At 40.4% G+C, this 16,619-nt stretch overlaps 1 protein-coding gene across 4 annotated transcripts in view; it reads left to right on the forward strand.

Moving 5' to 3' along the window:
- Positions 1–16,619, forward strand: part of LOC119973141 (inositol 1,4,5-trisphosphate receptor type 1) — a 624,311-nt gene that overhangs the window by 332,417 nt on the left and 275,275 nt on the right. For 3 of the 4 annotated variants that reach the window (XM_038810748.1, XM_038810749.1, XM_038810750.1), the window contains 2 exons: positions 5,969–6,016; positions 14,653–14,785. In XM_038810748.1, the coding sequence (XP_038666676.1) occupies positions 5,969–6,016; positions 14,653–14,785 (181 nt within the window). The remainder of the gene's footprint in view (positions 1–5,968; positions 6,017–14,652; positions 14,786–16,619) is intronic. The other variant, XM_038810751.1, reaches the window with a different exon arrangement.

Consider the following 16,619-nt stretch of genomic DNA (forward strand, 5'->3'; position numbering starts at 1 on the left):
ATACACAAGGGGTTAATGTAAATACACATAGACTTGGTAGACACTAGAGGACGCACCAGAGACATGACACACAGACATTCAACCAATAGGTCAGTAAGATAGGACACGACGAATGGACATTCATGATAAACACAGAGGTGACACCACCACAGGAGGGCATTACACCAACCCATATAAAAAGGACACAGCACACATGATCTTCCTCTTTCCAGTGGAGACACTCGGTGAGTACAGACACAGGGTTGATTGAACATCACATCCACCACCTGGATTGTAGCAGACTGGTTCGTCAGTCTGAGTAGCTATAGAAGGATTAACAGTAGAGTCGAATCCAAGTAGGAGAATTGTTAATAGCTTAATAAACGTGTTAAAGCTATCTCAAAGTTTGAACCTTCCTTTGTCAGAGTGCACATCAAGGAAGCAGCTTATGCTACGTCAAGAGCATAACAAAACAGTAGCAAGCCTGGATTCTGAATAAACTGTGTGAAACCTCTGGAAACAGGTCATTTATAGCAACACTACTTAAATATCTCCTGACTAAAAACCGTCCTCCAATGCTGTATCACAAGATTATATCTATGGTACATGAAAATCTCATTTTGACAAATACATATCTGCAGCTTTTTAAATGGAAGATTCCTATCATCTTCACAGTCCAACATACATTATCTTTTCAAATCCATCAAGTGTATTGCTTTGTATTGCGGTCACTTCCAGAGTTTCTCATCGCTGGAATGTAGCAAGCAACCAAATTGCTACACTGGAGCTGAGTTGGTTATCCCTGGAAAGCAACTTGGGGCTCGCTCTGAACTGTAGATCCCATTAGGAGGAAAGAATGACTTGCACTTACATAGAACATTTCACTACCTCAGAACATCCCAAAGTAACCAGTGAAGATACAGAGTCACGGCCGTCACTTAGGAACATACAGCAGCCAATTTGCACTCAACAGTGTGATTATCTCCGGGACTTCTATGATGTCAATAGTCATTTGTTGGTCAAGTCCAAAATGCAGGAATCCCTCAAACAAATTGTAAATGGAACCTTACTGGGGAAAAATATACATAATATTTGAGGTAATCATAGCAAAAAGATGACATGGCTTTGAGTTGTGTTGCTCTTGTTCAAAGCGATCTCAACAAACATAACCTTGATATGTGGCAAGATTTGTTGGTACAACCACTCTTGCTGGCCAAATTACCTAATTTCTTACAATCAAAGCTGATCTTTTAGATATAAAGGAACTTTGACCAGATAATCTGTGTTTTTGTGATGTTGATTGAAGAGTGATTATTGCCCAGAACACTTGGGATAACTCCCCTGCCCTTCTTCAAAATAGTGCCAAGGGATCTGTTGCATTCACCAGAGTGCGGACGGGATGTCAGCTTAACGACTCCATCTGAGAGATGGCACCTTGGGCAGTGCTGTATTTCCTCCGTGCTGCAAATGGAGGATCAACCTCCATGTTTGTGCTCTAGCCTCTCTAGTGGGACCTAAAGCCACAACCATCTGACCCCGAGGCGAGAGTGCTACCCCTTAAACCACAGTTGACTCCCATTATTCTTGCATCCTTCCACATAATTTCCAGAAAAAGTGTATTACCAAATGCAATTGTGTGAGCACAGCGGTTGTTTGTTTTATGCCTAATTAACCGATCACATGGGAAGCATTGTTTTGTATCGCATTCTTTGAAAAAGTGGAAAAACCTGCACTTTTCACACTGAGGATCTGAAGTGTCTTGTGCTCAATTAAACCTTCTGTTTGAAGCTGTGGGGTCATACGAGCTTAAATTTCACACATGGAAAACTGCCATCTCAACAGCTTTAGTTTTGGCACATAGTTATTGAGTTGCCAACTATGATTATCGCTTAACCATAACTGTGTATTATGATCACATATCTCTTTTAAGACCACATCTCCGGTTTTCCTGAGAAAATTGTACCCCTGTTTGTTGTCACAATGTATTATTATTCCCTCCTTTTATCTTCTATTACCAACATTGTTGAAACTTATCCATGCTGTGGATATTAAGATTGTGGTCTTGCAGTTTATGACGTGAATGTATTTTTTTTTTAAACCAAGCTATACGATTTGTATGGTGCTTTTGTGAACTGAGGTTCCGTAGCCAAGAGCAGCAGTGACTACTCTGTGGACTTGTTTCAGAAAGCTGCTTTTAACGTTTTATGCAGCTGATATCATTTAGTGTTCCTTGGGCTCATTTATTAATCATTACTGTCCAGATTTAAACTCAAAGAAATGGCTTGCGTTTTCAAAGGTCAGTCTTTGACATGGGGCTCTAGATTAGCTGCCTTTTGACCTCCTTCAGCTGACCAGTGAGACTGTGTGACGTGTGTTGTCTAGTCAGACAGAGGGCCTTTCTTGGTACTCTAACAATTCGAAGATCTCCTTCGCAGACGAAACCACCGCCAAACAACGCTGTCGGAGCTATCATCTGTGGAAACTTATCCTTTGCTAATTTTCAAGCAAACTGCCCATGTCTGTAGAACCATAGAAAAGTTATGGCACTTGGAAAGAGGCCATTCAGCCCATCATGTCTGTGCCGGCCAATAGAGAGAAAAAAATAAACCAGCTGCTTATTTTAATTCCGCTTGTTACCATCTGGTCCGTAGCCTTGCAAGTTACAGGACTTCAGGTTCGGTTCCAGCTACCCTTAGCATTTCTGCTTCAACCACCAATTTGGGAAATTATTTCCAGATGCCCACCCATGTGCCCCCTGGTAATTGACAGAAATGCGTCAAATAGCGGTCAAAAGGGTTTTGACAAAATCACAGGATGAGGGAAACTGAAGCAGGATGTGAATGTGACCCGGATTAAATCATTTTAGACTCCACAAATCCAGTTGTCATTCAACGTATCATCTTTCCTATCTACCCTATCTAGGGTCCTCATAATTTTGAGCACCTCAATTAGGTCACCACTTAACCTCCTACATTCTAAGGAAAGCAATCTTAGCTTATCTAATCTTTCTTCATGGTCCCAATTTTGAAACCCTGTCCTTTGGTAAATAGGCATAACCGCAAGGTTGGGTGCCGTGCCCTGCGTCAACAGGAAGAGCCCCATGTATATTGCTCTTAGCTGTAAAGAGGACAGCAATATCTCAAAAATGCAGGAGATTTTTTTTGGAAAGTCGATGCATGACTGAAGTGTTAAATCTTGACTATTGGTATTGGGCATTCAAATCTAATTTTCCCAATAATATTACAGCCATATTCATGGGATCACATCCCTAACTATAGCACCTCACACCGCCACTTGGCGTTGTCTGTTGTCGCCAGAGTGAATTTTAAGCATCAACACCACTGTAATGTAATTACGTTGAATGACAACTGAATTTGTGGAGTCTAAGATGATCTGATCTGGGTCACGTTCACATTCCTCTTCAGCTTCACTCAACCTTTGATTTTGCCAGAAACCTTTTGACTGCTGTTTGATGCATTTGGCTCAGCCGCTCTGTTTGCACGTTATTAGTTAGTCGCCGAACGTCAAGACAAAGCTAAATGTACTGTCAAGCAGTTTCCTTCATCCAGATAGAGAACCATCTGCTTTGTGTTAGCTTTGGATCAAGTTGGGTCAGGCACTTGTGTAGAGGCAACATGTGCAAGTGAGTTTTTAACTCGTTCTCCACCTCGGCCAGCCTGCCTTACGTTTGATTCAGACTCGAGAAAGGGAATGGAAAACGCACCTGTGAAAGGGAGTGTTACAGACCAAACCTGTAAGCTCCACACAAATGTGTCGCACAAGATCCACGGGATTTTTAATTGTTAACCACAGTCATTTGAGGCGAGGTTTGAGTTTGAGACGTTTTGATAGAATAAATACGGCGAAGCATTTTCTATTGGCAACTGGTAATTGATAAAAGAGGAGAGAGATGAAGATAAGTGGCAAAAGAGTCATCAGTACGGCTGGCGAGAATTTGTTTTTATGCAGGGAGTTATTGTCATGAATATACTTCTTGAAAGGGGAGTGGAATCAGGTTCAACATTGACTTTAATAAGGAAAATAGATGCATACTAACTGAAAAATATGCAGGGCTATATGGAAAGAGGTGGGGAGGGGATCTAATTGCATATTTCATTCAACGCATCAGCCTAGCTGGTGTAATTGCAATGTCACTGGGCTGAGGCTAATACTCTGGGGACAAGGGTTGAAATCCCCAATTTAAATTCAATTAATAATCTGGAATGGAAAAAAAAATGTTAGTCTCAGTAACAGTGATCATATGAAACAGTGTTCGATTGTTGTAAAAGTTCATCTGATTCACTAATGTCATTGAGGGAAATAAATCTGCCATCCTTACTGGAACTGTGACTGCAGATCCACGGTAATGTGGTTGACTCTCAACTAGCCTCGGAAATGATCCAACAAGCCACTCCGTTCAAGGGCAATTAGGGATGGGCAACAAATGTTGGCCTTACCAGAGATGCCCACATCCCATGCAAGGATGAATAAAATAAAAAATTGACCTTGTTTTGTTTGATTCTATAAGATCCTATCCTGAAGCTTATAGATTAAATTATAAAAGCCCACTGACAATAAGGAAAAGATGAGTCAGGAGGTTACAAAGAACAAAGAAAAGTACAGCACAGGAATTTGCCCTTCGGCCCTCCAAGCCTGCACAGAGCATGCTGCCCGTCTAAACTAAAATCTTCTACACTTGCGGGGTCCATAATCCCTCTATTCCCATTCTATTCATGTATTTGTCAAGATGCCCCTTAAACTATCGTCCTTGCTTCCACCACCTCCTCCGGCAGCGAGTTCCAGGCACCTTTAGTGACACAATTAATTAGATAAACCTAATCAATTGTCTTTGTCGTTCTAAACACAGTACTCCATTGTATCTGCTCCTCCAATAGAGTGTATAAAATTCCAGGCTTCTGTGACTTGATTTGACAAAATGTACCTATGGAAGAGCCCTGTATAGCCCAGAGCGCTTCCAATATGGTGAACATTCTGGGTTCCACCAACACAGAGCTGGAAAGCGGCAGGAAAAACTTGAGTGCAATTCTCGACTGCAGAAAATTCAGCCCAAAGATGAATTGGTAACAATTGTGAATATTACATTTCTCAGAAAAAGTTGAATATGGTTTGATTCAGTTGTTGATTCTAACGTGTGTTGATGAATTTTGGTATGCATCTTAGAAATGGAAATTTTGTTTTTAATTATTGCATATTGCAGTTGAAATGCAGCGGATAGTTTTTAAAAAAAAATGTCATACCCGAGTTATTTGTTCTGTTATTGCCTGACCCAGAATTTGAAATATCCTCCTAAAAGGGGTGAGAGAGATATTTACAGCATGAGATATGGTAGGTTGCAGTGCTTAACTGGGACATTGTGGAGGCCATTCTGACCACTACTTTAGCCATGAATAAAACAAATTGTAGAGTTGTTCAGCTGAGAGAGAAGGGAATAGGGGTGACCTCCTGATATCACTCTGCAGGCTAACTTCCTTCAAGCTAAAGCTAACACTTGCTCCAGGATTGATGCTGAAACCTGCTGAAGTTTGATTCACCGAATTCACTTTTGGACTTAAGCAATGCACCCATGAGTGGAGGGAGGACTAAAATTGAATGGATAGAGTCATGTGCTTTGCTTCAAAATTGTATACCGCTTGCTGCTATGCTACCCTGCATGCATTTCACTTGTAAACTTGCCCCTACTGCTCAGCGTGTATCCTTTCTTTTACATCATAGTGTATGTGTGTCAAAAATTTGTACAAATTATATTAACTGTCCAAGAGAAATTTAACATTTTTGGCCAAGTATGTAACTGAAACAAAATGGTGCCACCTAACAATATTGATTATCACAGAAGTAATACTGTTCTGAAGTGCATGCAGCATTTAGTACCTAACTCATGCTTGATGGTGGTGTGAGGAATTAAACCTCTAGTGTTGATTCATGCAATCTTGAAAAGAAAATCTTGTTTTCTGCATGTCCGTCCTACCAGGAGCTTGATCAAAACCTGCCGCAGAAACAGCTGGAGGATCAGAAACGGGTATGTACACCTGGAAGTCAGGGATGGGCGGAAATCTCCCCACTTGTTTCTGGAAATGAACAATTCTGTATGCATTTAAATCAGCTTTGTTATAGACTGCAGTAATGGACTGTCTGCTTTGGAAGATAATAGACATAATCTTCAACAATACGTGTTTAAAATGATTACAATTTTTCACTGTGAAAAAACACAGGAAAGTGCCTGAAGCAGGATAAAGTCTTGTGCGTGAAACAATCAGAGAAGGAATCATATTCCCAAAATACTTATTTTCCAGACACAATTATAGCAAATTACTGCAGTTAATTGGTGTCTGACACTTCTGTCCTTGAGGGCATGAGAGATGTAGTGACTTGATCTTCATTGTTAAAGAGGATTAGAGATTGGTTATGTGCGAACATGCAAATTGCATGTACATTGAACAAAAAAGTGACCCTTTTAAATAAATGTGATTCACTGACATAATCCTAATCCTTTCTATATGTTTACAGAATGATTCAGCATGTGCATTTCATTGGGAAGGAGGGGGAGGAGAGAACGAGAGTGAGAAGGGAGAGCTTGGATTATATTCATGCATTACATCCTGTGTAGGAGGAATACAATGACGAGTCTTTGCCTCAAACTTTCTACAGAGTTTACTCAAACATGAAACAGATGATTGATGCTTTTTTCTTTAAAATTATTTTGAATAAATTGCAATGGTGAAGTTTACACGAGCTGTGCAGATATTTTAAAGTTGTGAATGCTAGTTTGAGGCAAGCTATGCTTTGGAAAAGGCTGTTGAGATGTTTAATATGCACAGGGTATGTTTTATACAAGAACACATGGAATTTATTTAAACAACAATGGTTCTTTAAAACTGCATGAAATGAAATGCTTCATGCAAAATTGTGTTGCAGATAGTGACATGATGGCAAAATTATCTTTTTAGCCGCAACCTTCTGTTGATGTCATACACCTGTCTGCTGCTTTTCTTTCATCAAATTTACCTTGTTTAAAAAAAAATGTCTCACACACATGTTGAATAGACTCTTTTGTAACGTGATGTATAAAAAGACTGACGAGAAAAGATTTCACAGTTGGATCTAGTAATGCATAAACCAGAGTAGATAAGAGAAGTAAAATTAGAGGAACATCTAGGCAATAATGACCATAATATAATAGACTTTAAGATGATGATGGAGGACATTAGTATGGCAAAAAGCAGGTTAATAGATTAGAGAAAAGGCTGATTTTGTGGGGATGAGAATAGAACTCGCTAAAATAGAATGGCAACTGGGTTAGGGTGGGCCAATGCCAATGGGGAGCTCTTGTATATTGTACCCAATCCACATACCCTTGTCTATTGTACAGTGTATAAAATGAAAAACTTCAACAACAAAAAAATTAAATTAAAAATAAGCAGCACCCACATTAACAAATAATAATGGGGAGCATTTGAAATGGTGCTCAACAGAGCAGGGAAAAATATCCGACTAAAAGCAAATAACAAAGTTTACGTTCGTGTAACCCCATGGGATGGTTTGACACGGGGGAACAATTGAGGGTTAAGAAAGAGGCTTACATTAAGTACATAGACAGCAGAGGTGTGCATAATAAAAGAGAATGCAAAGAGATTAGGGAAAAAAAATATTAGGGGGAGAAAAGAACTAATTGGGAGATGGTGATTGAGTGGTCATGTCACTGGATTAGTAATCCAGAGGTTGACTGATCCACCAGGACAGCTGGTGATATTTAAATTCTCATTAAAAAATCTGGAATATATAGTTAATCTCAGTAATAGTGATCATGAAACAATCAGCAATGTTGTGAAACTCATCTGGTTCACTGATGTCCTTGAGGGAAGGAAATCTACCATCCTTACCTGGCCAGACCCGCAACGATGTGGTGGACTCTTAATTGCCCTCTGAAATGGTTGAGCAAGCCACTCAGTTCAAGGACAATTAGGGGTGGGACACAAATGATGGCCTTGCCGATGACACCCACAGCCCTTTAAAAGAAGTCGTGATTTTTTTTTTTCAGAAAACCTAAATTATTCAGGAACATAAAATATTACAATATTTTACAGGCACATAATAAAAAAGGCTACATTGGGAAGAGGACCAGTAAGCGAGAGGTGGGATAATACCGTAATTGTCAAGATGGCAGAAATGTTATATCATTACTTAGCTTCAGTACTTAACAGGGAAATGGCACAGGTAGGTATGACATTGAATAATGAGATGAGTGTTTTTCAAAATTAAAAATTGATATATTGAAGAAACATGTCAAGCTCCAAGGATAAAACTCTAGGAAGGATGGAGTGCATCCACATATTTGAAAATAATCTAGAGAAGAGATAGTAGATGCATTTTCTATATACATTTAATAATTCCTTTGAAAAGGGTGTTGTGTTCAGAAGACTGTTCAATAGCTAATATTTCTATTTTTAAGAAAGGGGGCAGAATTATCGGCTAGTCAGTTTAACATCAGTGGCAGGAAATATAATGGAATTCCTACTATAGGGGAATAGAAGAACATCGAGAAATGAAATATATAATAATAAATAAGCAACATGTATTTCAAAGAGAGTCTGTCTTGACCACCCTACATGTATTTTTTTGAGAAGGTAACCAGAGTGGACAGTGGTTATGGAGTAGATGTAATCTATCTAGATTTTCAAAAGGTATATAGTAAAGTGCTCCACAATGGACTAATGAATAAGGTCAGCAAATGGGGAGTGCGAGGACATATCGCAAAAACTTGCTAATTTGAAGACAAAGCAGAGAGCGGGAAAAGAAGATAATCATTCCGAATTGCAGAAGGTGGAAAGTGTTGTTCCACAAGGACCAATATTGGGACCACTGCTGTTCACAATTTAAATTAACAATTTGGACTTTCAAATTAAGACCCAGTTTCTTAATTTGCGAATGACTCCTAGTCAATATTGTGGAGAACTGCAACGTATTGCAGGAGGACATTAATAAACTTGCAGACTGAGTAAATAATTGGCAGGTGAAGTTTAACCAGATAAATGTGATTCAGTGTACCTTGGTAGGAAGAATGGGGAAGTCAATCATTACTTGGAAGGTGCAAGTCTAGCTGGGGTAGAGGAGCAATGGGATCTCTGCACCAATCACATAACCTGTGCCACAGGTTAGCAAGGCCGTTTTTTCTTTTTTAAAGCACCAGGTTTTATTTTGAGGGGATGGACTTGAAACGTAAGAAGATGCAAAAGCTGCATCAATTTTTGATTAGACAACAGTTTGAGTTCTGTGCACCATATTATAAAAAATATGGAAACATTGGAGAGCATTGAGAAGATTTACAAGAATGATATCTGGGATGTGCAAATATACGTATCAGGAAAGGATTGACAGGCTGGGTCTCAGATGATTGAGAGGTGACCTAATGGAGACCTTTAAAGTGATGAGAGGCTTTGATAGAGGGGATACAGAGAGAATGTTTCTTCTTACGGGGAAGAGCTTAACTAGAAGATAGTCACCAAGATATCCCACAGGGAATTTAGAAGAAAGTTTGTCACCTAAAGAGTGGTGTGAATATGGAACTCCCTATCACTGGGAGGTTGAAGCAACCATTATTGATGCTTTCAAGGAGAACTGGACAATCAGTGAAGGGTATAGGCGATTTTAATAAATTTGGATGAAGAAAGATGGGAGGAGGCTGGCGTGGAGCGCATGGACTGGTTGGACCTAGTGGCCTGTTTCTGTGCCAGTTAACCAAACATTACTTTGCTGTGTTTACCTCTGTTCTTCGACTTTTGGAAAAAATGTTGAAGATTTTTTTTTTTAACAAAGCATTCACAGTGAGACAGTTATTTCATGGTGGAGATTGATCTTTTTCAGTTTTGTTGACTTGAAGACGAGTACGATGTTGCTCAGTGAATACATTCTTCTTGTTGAACCTTTTTGAATGTGATCATGACAGTGAAATCACACTGAAAAAAGTATGTTTGGTGTTCGGACCCCATTTGAAATAGAATTGTTAATTTCCCCTGTACCCTATTGATTACTGGAGGCTTTCGGGCCCAGATATGCTATTTGTATCCCAAGGTAGTTGGCTGGTGAATGTATTGTCAATGCTCGATGGATTCACCCAATTACAGTTGGTTATATCTGGTTAATGATTTTGGAGCATGCATGTGTTCAGGATTTTCTTTCATTATGTCAGGTGAAGTAGCTTGCTGAGCATGCATCACAGTTAATATTCCACTAGACATGTGCTGCTGGCTTTATTGTTGGACTGTGGACTTTTGTAAAATGATAGTTTTGGCAGAAAAGCTAAGAAATGTACTGTTAGTGTTGTGATTAACAGCAGCCTCAGCAGGTGTAGCAGCTGAGAATTGATTGCTTTGTAATTTACTCTTGAGGTTAATATATTGGCGACTTTACATTTTCCTGTGTTGTCATTCTCTCTGATCTCCGTGCATCTAAATCAGCTTTTTTTTTAAAAACGTGCTTCGAAGACCAGGGAGAGTATTTGAAATTCCAGGTTGCCATGAACCTTGTAAAATGAGATCAGAATTTATATTTGGATTAAAACTGATGCATTTAAATTCTGTGCTTAAGCAGTTATCCTTCTAATTTTTTTCGAGCTATGTTTTCTGATTTGGACAGCAAGATCACAAAGTTACAGCCATTTGTTTTGCCAAGTCCAGAAAACCCAATTAGTGCCTTTGTATAAGCAGTAAGATTTAATAACCACCTGGCCAGCAGTTAAAGAGCAGAAGAGCGTGCCCAACATTTATACCATAGAGACAGAGGATCAATATTTAATTTTAAATATGGAAATAGTGGGGTCAGCTTAGCCAGTGGCCCAAAACTGGTGGTATTAGTTGTCCCATTTTTCATTCGGGATGCTGTTGATACTGTATGAGCGCATACTACATTTCCAATCTTAATTAACTTACCTACACCCACATTGAAAGCCCTTCAAGCCAAGTTACTTTATATGTAATAAACAGCAACAAGGAACGACAAAACATTGGAAATTGGCATGTCGGCAAAGGTTCAAAGTTGGAATTTTGCATTACACGCAGCTCTACCTTGTCACCAAGGGCTCTCCTGACCCCTCTTATTTCCCTTAACTGTCAGAATTCCTGTTCGGCCATACAGTAGTGGATGAGCAGAATATCCTCTCATTAAATGTTGGGCTGATTGAAGCCACTGTGTTTTGGTTCTCGCTCCAAACTCTGTTCCCATGCGATTGCCCCCATCCCCCTCCCTGATGATTGTCTGAGGCTGAAGCAGATCGATCATTCCTGACCTTGGTGCTTGTACTTTAGACTGTATACCCATGTCATCCCCAAGACCGTCTACGTCCACTCTGCAATCACTCAACTGCCGCGTGCTCATCTGACGGAACCCTCATTTGTGTCATTGTCACTTCCTAGCTTTGACTCTTCAAATGCTTTCCATTTTTTAAAAAAATTGGGCACTCTAAATTTATTTATTTATTTTTAAATAAATTTAGAGTACCCAATTATTGTTTTTTTCCAATTAAGGGGCAATTTAACATGGCCAATCCACCTAACCTGCACATCTTTGGGTTGTGGGGTTGATACCCATGCAGACATGGCGAGAATGTGTTCAAATTCTTTCCTGACTGGATTCCCATGTTCTGCCATTCGGAGGCCATCCAAAACTCGACAGTCTGTGCCCTTTCTCTCACCCAAGTCCCAAGATCTGTCCTCCCATTTCTTCCCCAATCACAGTTCTTGTCATAACAGAGCTGTGTCTTTTCTCTGTTGATAATCTTTATAAATGAAATGTGGAAAATTTCACAATGGAGTTTAGAATCCTTAGTGCCGCCCCCACCCCGTTACCCTAAAAAAAACAATAAGGAAAGCCTGATTTTCTGACTGTCAGATCCAATTCCAATTATCCAATTGGAGATTCCCTGTGGGCATCTTGATTTAGGTTGCTGTTGATGAGTGCTGGAGCAAGCTCAGTTCTTGCTGGCTTTGCATTGGAAAGGAGCAACTTTGGTTTCACAATTATGGGAGCCTTGTTAGCATTGAGAAGTGTTCTGCTTCTCCTAACAAAAAGTTAAAGCAAACTTAATTGCCAGGATGAAGAATGGATTAATATATGACATTCCCGCGATCTGCATTTACCAGTGTTTACAGTCGATAGCTTGTTTCGGATTCACTGGATCCTTGAATTTTACGGAGTTTTGTGAGCCTCGGGATTTCGCCTTCATTTTTCCAATTCTCGGCTGAGAGTACGGTGCGATTTTCTTTCTTTCTGCGTGTAGAGTTGGTGAGTTTCAAACTCCGTTGGTAGACCTACTTTTATTTAGCATTCTGGTGAGGCTGCCTGACAACACAAATAATATTCTATGAACAGACATGAGTAAATTTCACCACCAGCCAATTTTTTTTGTCCCGATTTAAGGTAGATCATTCTGTTCTTTGGAAGGACTTTGTGCTCCATTTTAATCAACATCAGGATGCCAGCTGCTTTAGGCAGCTCTGTATATTCCCAGTTCCCATTAGGTTATTAATTTTTGAAATATGGGCATCATTGGCAAGGCTGGCACTTTTTGCCAATCCCCCCTCGCCGTGAGAAGCTGGGGGATTGTCTTCTAACTCTGTCACAGCTTGCGCTTTGTAGCAGTCGGGATACAGTTGAGTGACGTGCTAGGCCACTCCAAAAGTCAGGTAAAGATCAAAATTGGTGGGACTGGATCCAGATCCAGGTAAGGATGGAAGATTGCATTAATGAACCCTTTGGGTTTCCAGCAACAATCCAGCAGCTCCATTGTGACTTTGGTACTAGCTTTTCATTTTCAGATTTGTGTTCTCACCGAATTCAAAGCGTATCAGTGGGAACTAAACTAACCTTCTCTTGGTTACATGTTCATTAACATATGAACTACGCTATGTCTCCTGAAGGTAGTGAGGTGAGCTTAGGATATTCTTTTACAGCTGCTGTCAGCCCTGTGAAACCACTTCAAATTGGCTGCTCCTTATTGGCGAAACCAGGCAGTGAGTGGCATTGAGTTTTGTGACAGTGGGAGTGTAACCTTATTCTCATTTAAAGTTTGCACAAGACACCTACTGGCAAAGGGCACTTGACAATAGGAGGGAGTAATTGGAAAGCTATTTTTTGTCAACCTACTGCTACTTTTCCTTTCCCAGTCCTCCATCTCCAGTTCGCTGAAATAAACTTTAGCATCTCTGGCTAAGAAGAGCACAGACTAATAATTGACCTGTAAAACTTCCTGGCTGCTATTACTGAGCATCAAATCCCATGGTACGTTTAGTTAGTGAACGGTCAAGAGAGAGCCTTGTGATGATCATTTGCTACAGGAGCCAGTTGCTAAACAAAAGTTTGATTCAGCGAGTAGTAGAATGAAGCTTTAAAACAAAAATAAACTTTTGATGCTGAACCTCCAGGGAAGTCTGAAGCACGTTCATTACCTCATTAGCAAATACACACAGAATTTCTCCTGATGCCATCTGCAGGCAAACATTTTGATTCTATGAAACCTCACCATCTTGATTTGACGATGAAAGCCAAACTCATGGCTGCACTTGGCTGCACTGTGCCAAGGTGGACTGCAAATCCCTACCTTGTGCTTTAAGATGGAATACATACATAAGAGAAAATAAATGAAACATTTATTTACAGTGACTACAGTCTTCCTCATTCTCATGGTTAAATCTCTTCTACTTCCAATGTTCTTGGATATTCTCCTGACAGGTATATACAAAGATGTATGCTGGAGTGCTTTGAGCTTTGGTGTTCACTTGAGCTACCCATTTGGCTCTTTTCTGCTTGATCCTGTCTATTAATGTTTCAATCGGGGGTGGCCAACTCGCTTTGTACCTAACCTGCTTGAAGATCTAATGGTTACATGACTGAGACAAGATTGAATGCCATCCTCTTATTAGGATTGTGACATCTTTCTGTAAAGACAGGCAGTCATCCAGCTCCTTTCACAAAATTAATAAGACTTGTCTTTAACATAGTAAAATGTTCCAAAGTGCTTCAAAGGAGCAGTACCAAACAAAATTTGACACCAAGCTGTAGAGAATAATGCAGGAGAGCGAAAGGTTGCTCACAAAGGCAGACTTTTTAATCAACAAGAGAATCAAGGGTTTTGGGGATAAGGTGGGAAAGTGGAGTTGAGGACTATATCAGATCAGCCATGATCTCATTGAATAGCGGAGCAGACTCGATGGACCGAACGGCTATCTTCTGCTCCTATGTCTTATGGAAAGAACAATGCTGTATCTTGCTAACTGTTGTGTGGTGCCAAGAGGATAACTTGGGGAGAGGGCAGGTATTGATCATGAATCTCAGTATCTGGCAGCCCTACATCTGCTTCTGTCCAGGCCACTGGTATTCTTGCCCATTCCCTCACCCACAATACACATGCTTTAATTTGGTTGTTGCTGAATCATCTCTTGTGGTTACACTGGCCGGGAAGAGGTGCTTCCCATCAATGAGCATGTCAATTTTGAAGAGATGCACTTTGTGTTCATCAAATGCTGCTTCATTCCAAACAATATGACAACCTCTTGCTAATGTTGGCTTTTCATTTGTTGTAAATGGTTGACAATTCCACCTGCTCACTCTCTCAAAGCTCTGTACTCTCCACTTGTCTAACACGTTTGTTTTTGCCTTACCAAGGGTGAAGCTCTAAGGCAGATCTTGGTCAATCGTTACCATGGCAATGTCAGGTCGGTAGGTAGAAGAGACAGCCTGACTAATTTTCACAATGGTCCACTGTCAGCAGGAGGGATCAACAAGTCTCTTGAACGAGGTAAGGCATTCCTTTTTGCCTCAATCCAGCCATCACATGATACAAGTCTTTGAAATTGGTTGTAGCATCTGTGGAGAGAGAATCCGAGCTAATGTTTCTGGTTAATGAACTGGAAGATGTTCGAGATAAGCAGCTTTGAGGTAAGTATAGAGCCTGGGATAAAGACCTAAAGGGAAAGATCAGCAATAGGGTGGAGAGCAGGAGTGATGAAATGATAAAAGTGATGAATGGTGCTTCCAATTTTGTGGCAGATTATAAATGACGCCACAATTTTGTTTTTTAAACTGCACGAGGTGAAACTTGACTGGTTGATGGTGTAGCAGCCCAGGCATAACTGGAGTGTATCTGGTAGCTACCTCAGACTTGCCTGTAAGGCATCCATGAAACCTCTGAGTTTGGCTTTTTGTCAGTGACGACTGAGGGTATTTCTGAAGCGCCCTGTTGAAGGCAGCACAGTGAATGTGCTGAAGCTGGTTTTTCAGATTTGAAATAACTTGGCCTATATTAGTACAATTTATCTGCACAGGTGTTGTAGCCCCCTGTCCATGCCTGAATTTAACTTGATATAAATCTGTGCAAGTCCAAAACATGAGCCGAGTGCCTTGCACCAATAGTGAAAAGGTACTGAACAAACTTTTTTTTAATTGTGAGGTTGTGACTTCTGTTACTGCTGGCATGAGATGATCTCCCCTTTAAGTATTGTATGTTCTGCTCTCTTTAAATACTGCCCCCATAAGTTAGCAAGACGAGAGGTTAATGTCGAACATCACATTTAATTTTGTTTTGCTAACTCCTGCAGAATCTTGGGTGTTGTTAACTATATGCCTTGATATGGTTTGACATCAACATGATCAGAAAAAATTGGAATCCCCAGCTCATGAACCTATATTACAGACACGGTGGATGAATACTTTGCATTTATTGAACATAAGAGGTTATTAGACAAAGTGCAGTTAAACAACAGGGATTGAAAGCCAGCTGGGGAAGCCAAACCAATAGCGAGCTGCCTCTAAGATGTGCAGATAAGGCATATATTTAACAAGCTTATTCCTCAGCACCAGTTACTGCCAACACCCAGTCATTTAATTGAATCCAGACAGATAGCTATATGGTAGCTGAAATAACATCCAGATATCCTGCTGTTGGCTTTGAACATGCACTGCGCAAGGCCAAGTCTGCCTCTGCTCCTCCGTTTACCTCAGAAAACTCTGCACACATCTTTAAAATTACCACAGGGAAACACTACCTCGGATTACAAATGTCACCAGTTTCTATGCTGTACTTGAAGTCCTGGCATGGACCTTCAAGTAATTAAAAAAGACCATCACTGGATTCGACAGCTTCTGCTCTGCCAGCAATCAACCAGCTGTCTTCGGTCAGGTTACCAGGGGAGTTCGAGAGGTCTTGCTAATGGGGTACAAAAATAACTGCAGTAACTTAAACCATACTTGCATAGAATTACATTACAGAGAATTTACCACACAGAAGCAGGCCATTCGGTCCTCCCACTCTGCTTTATTTAACCCAATGGACATAGCCTTCTATTCCTTTCTCCTTCATGTATTTGTCCAGCTTCTCCTTAAATGCGTCCACATTCTTCACCTGAAACACTCCTAGCATTAAATTGACTCCCAAGAGGGCGGCGCAGTGGTTAGCACTGCTGCCTCACGGCGCCAAGCGTCACTGTCCATGTGGAGTTTGCACAGTCTCCCTGTGTCTGGGTGGGTTTCACCGCCACAACGCAGAAGATGTACAGGGTAGGTGAATTGGCCACACTAAATTGCCCCTTAATTGGGAAAAAAGAATTGCATACTCTAAATTTATATTTTAAAAG

This window comes from Scyliorhinus canicula, chromosome 11, assembly GCF_902713615.1.
Source record: "Scyliorhinus canicula chromosome 11, sScyCan1.1, whole genome shotgun sequence".
Classification (NCBI taxonomy): domain Eukaryota; kingdom Metazoa; phylum Chordata; class Chondrichthyes; order Carcharhiniformes; family Scyliorhinidae; genus Scyliorhinus; species Scyliorhinus canicula.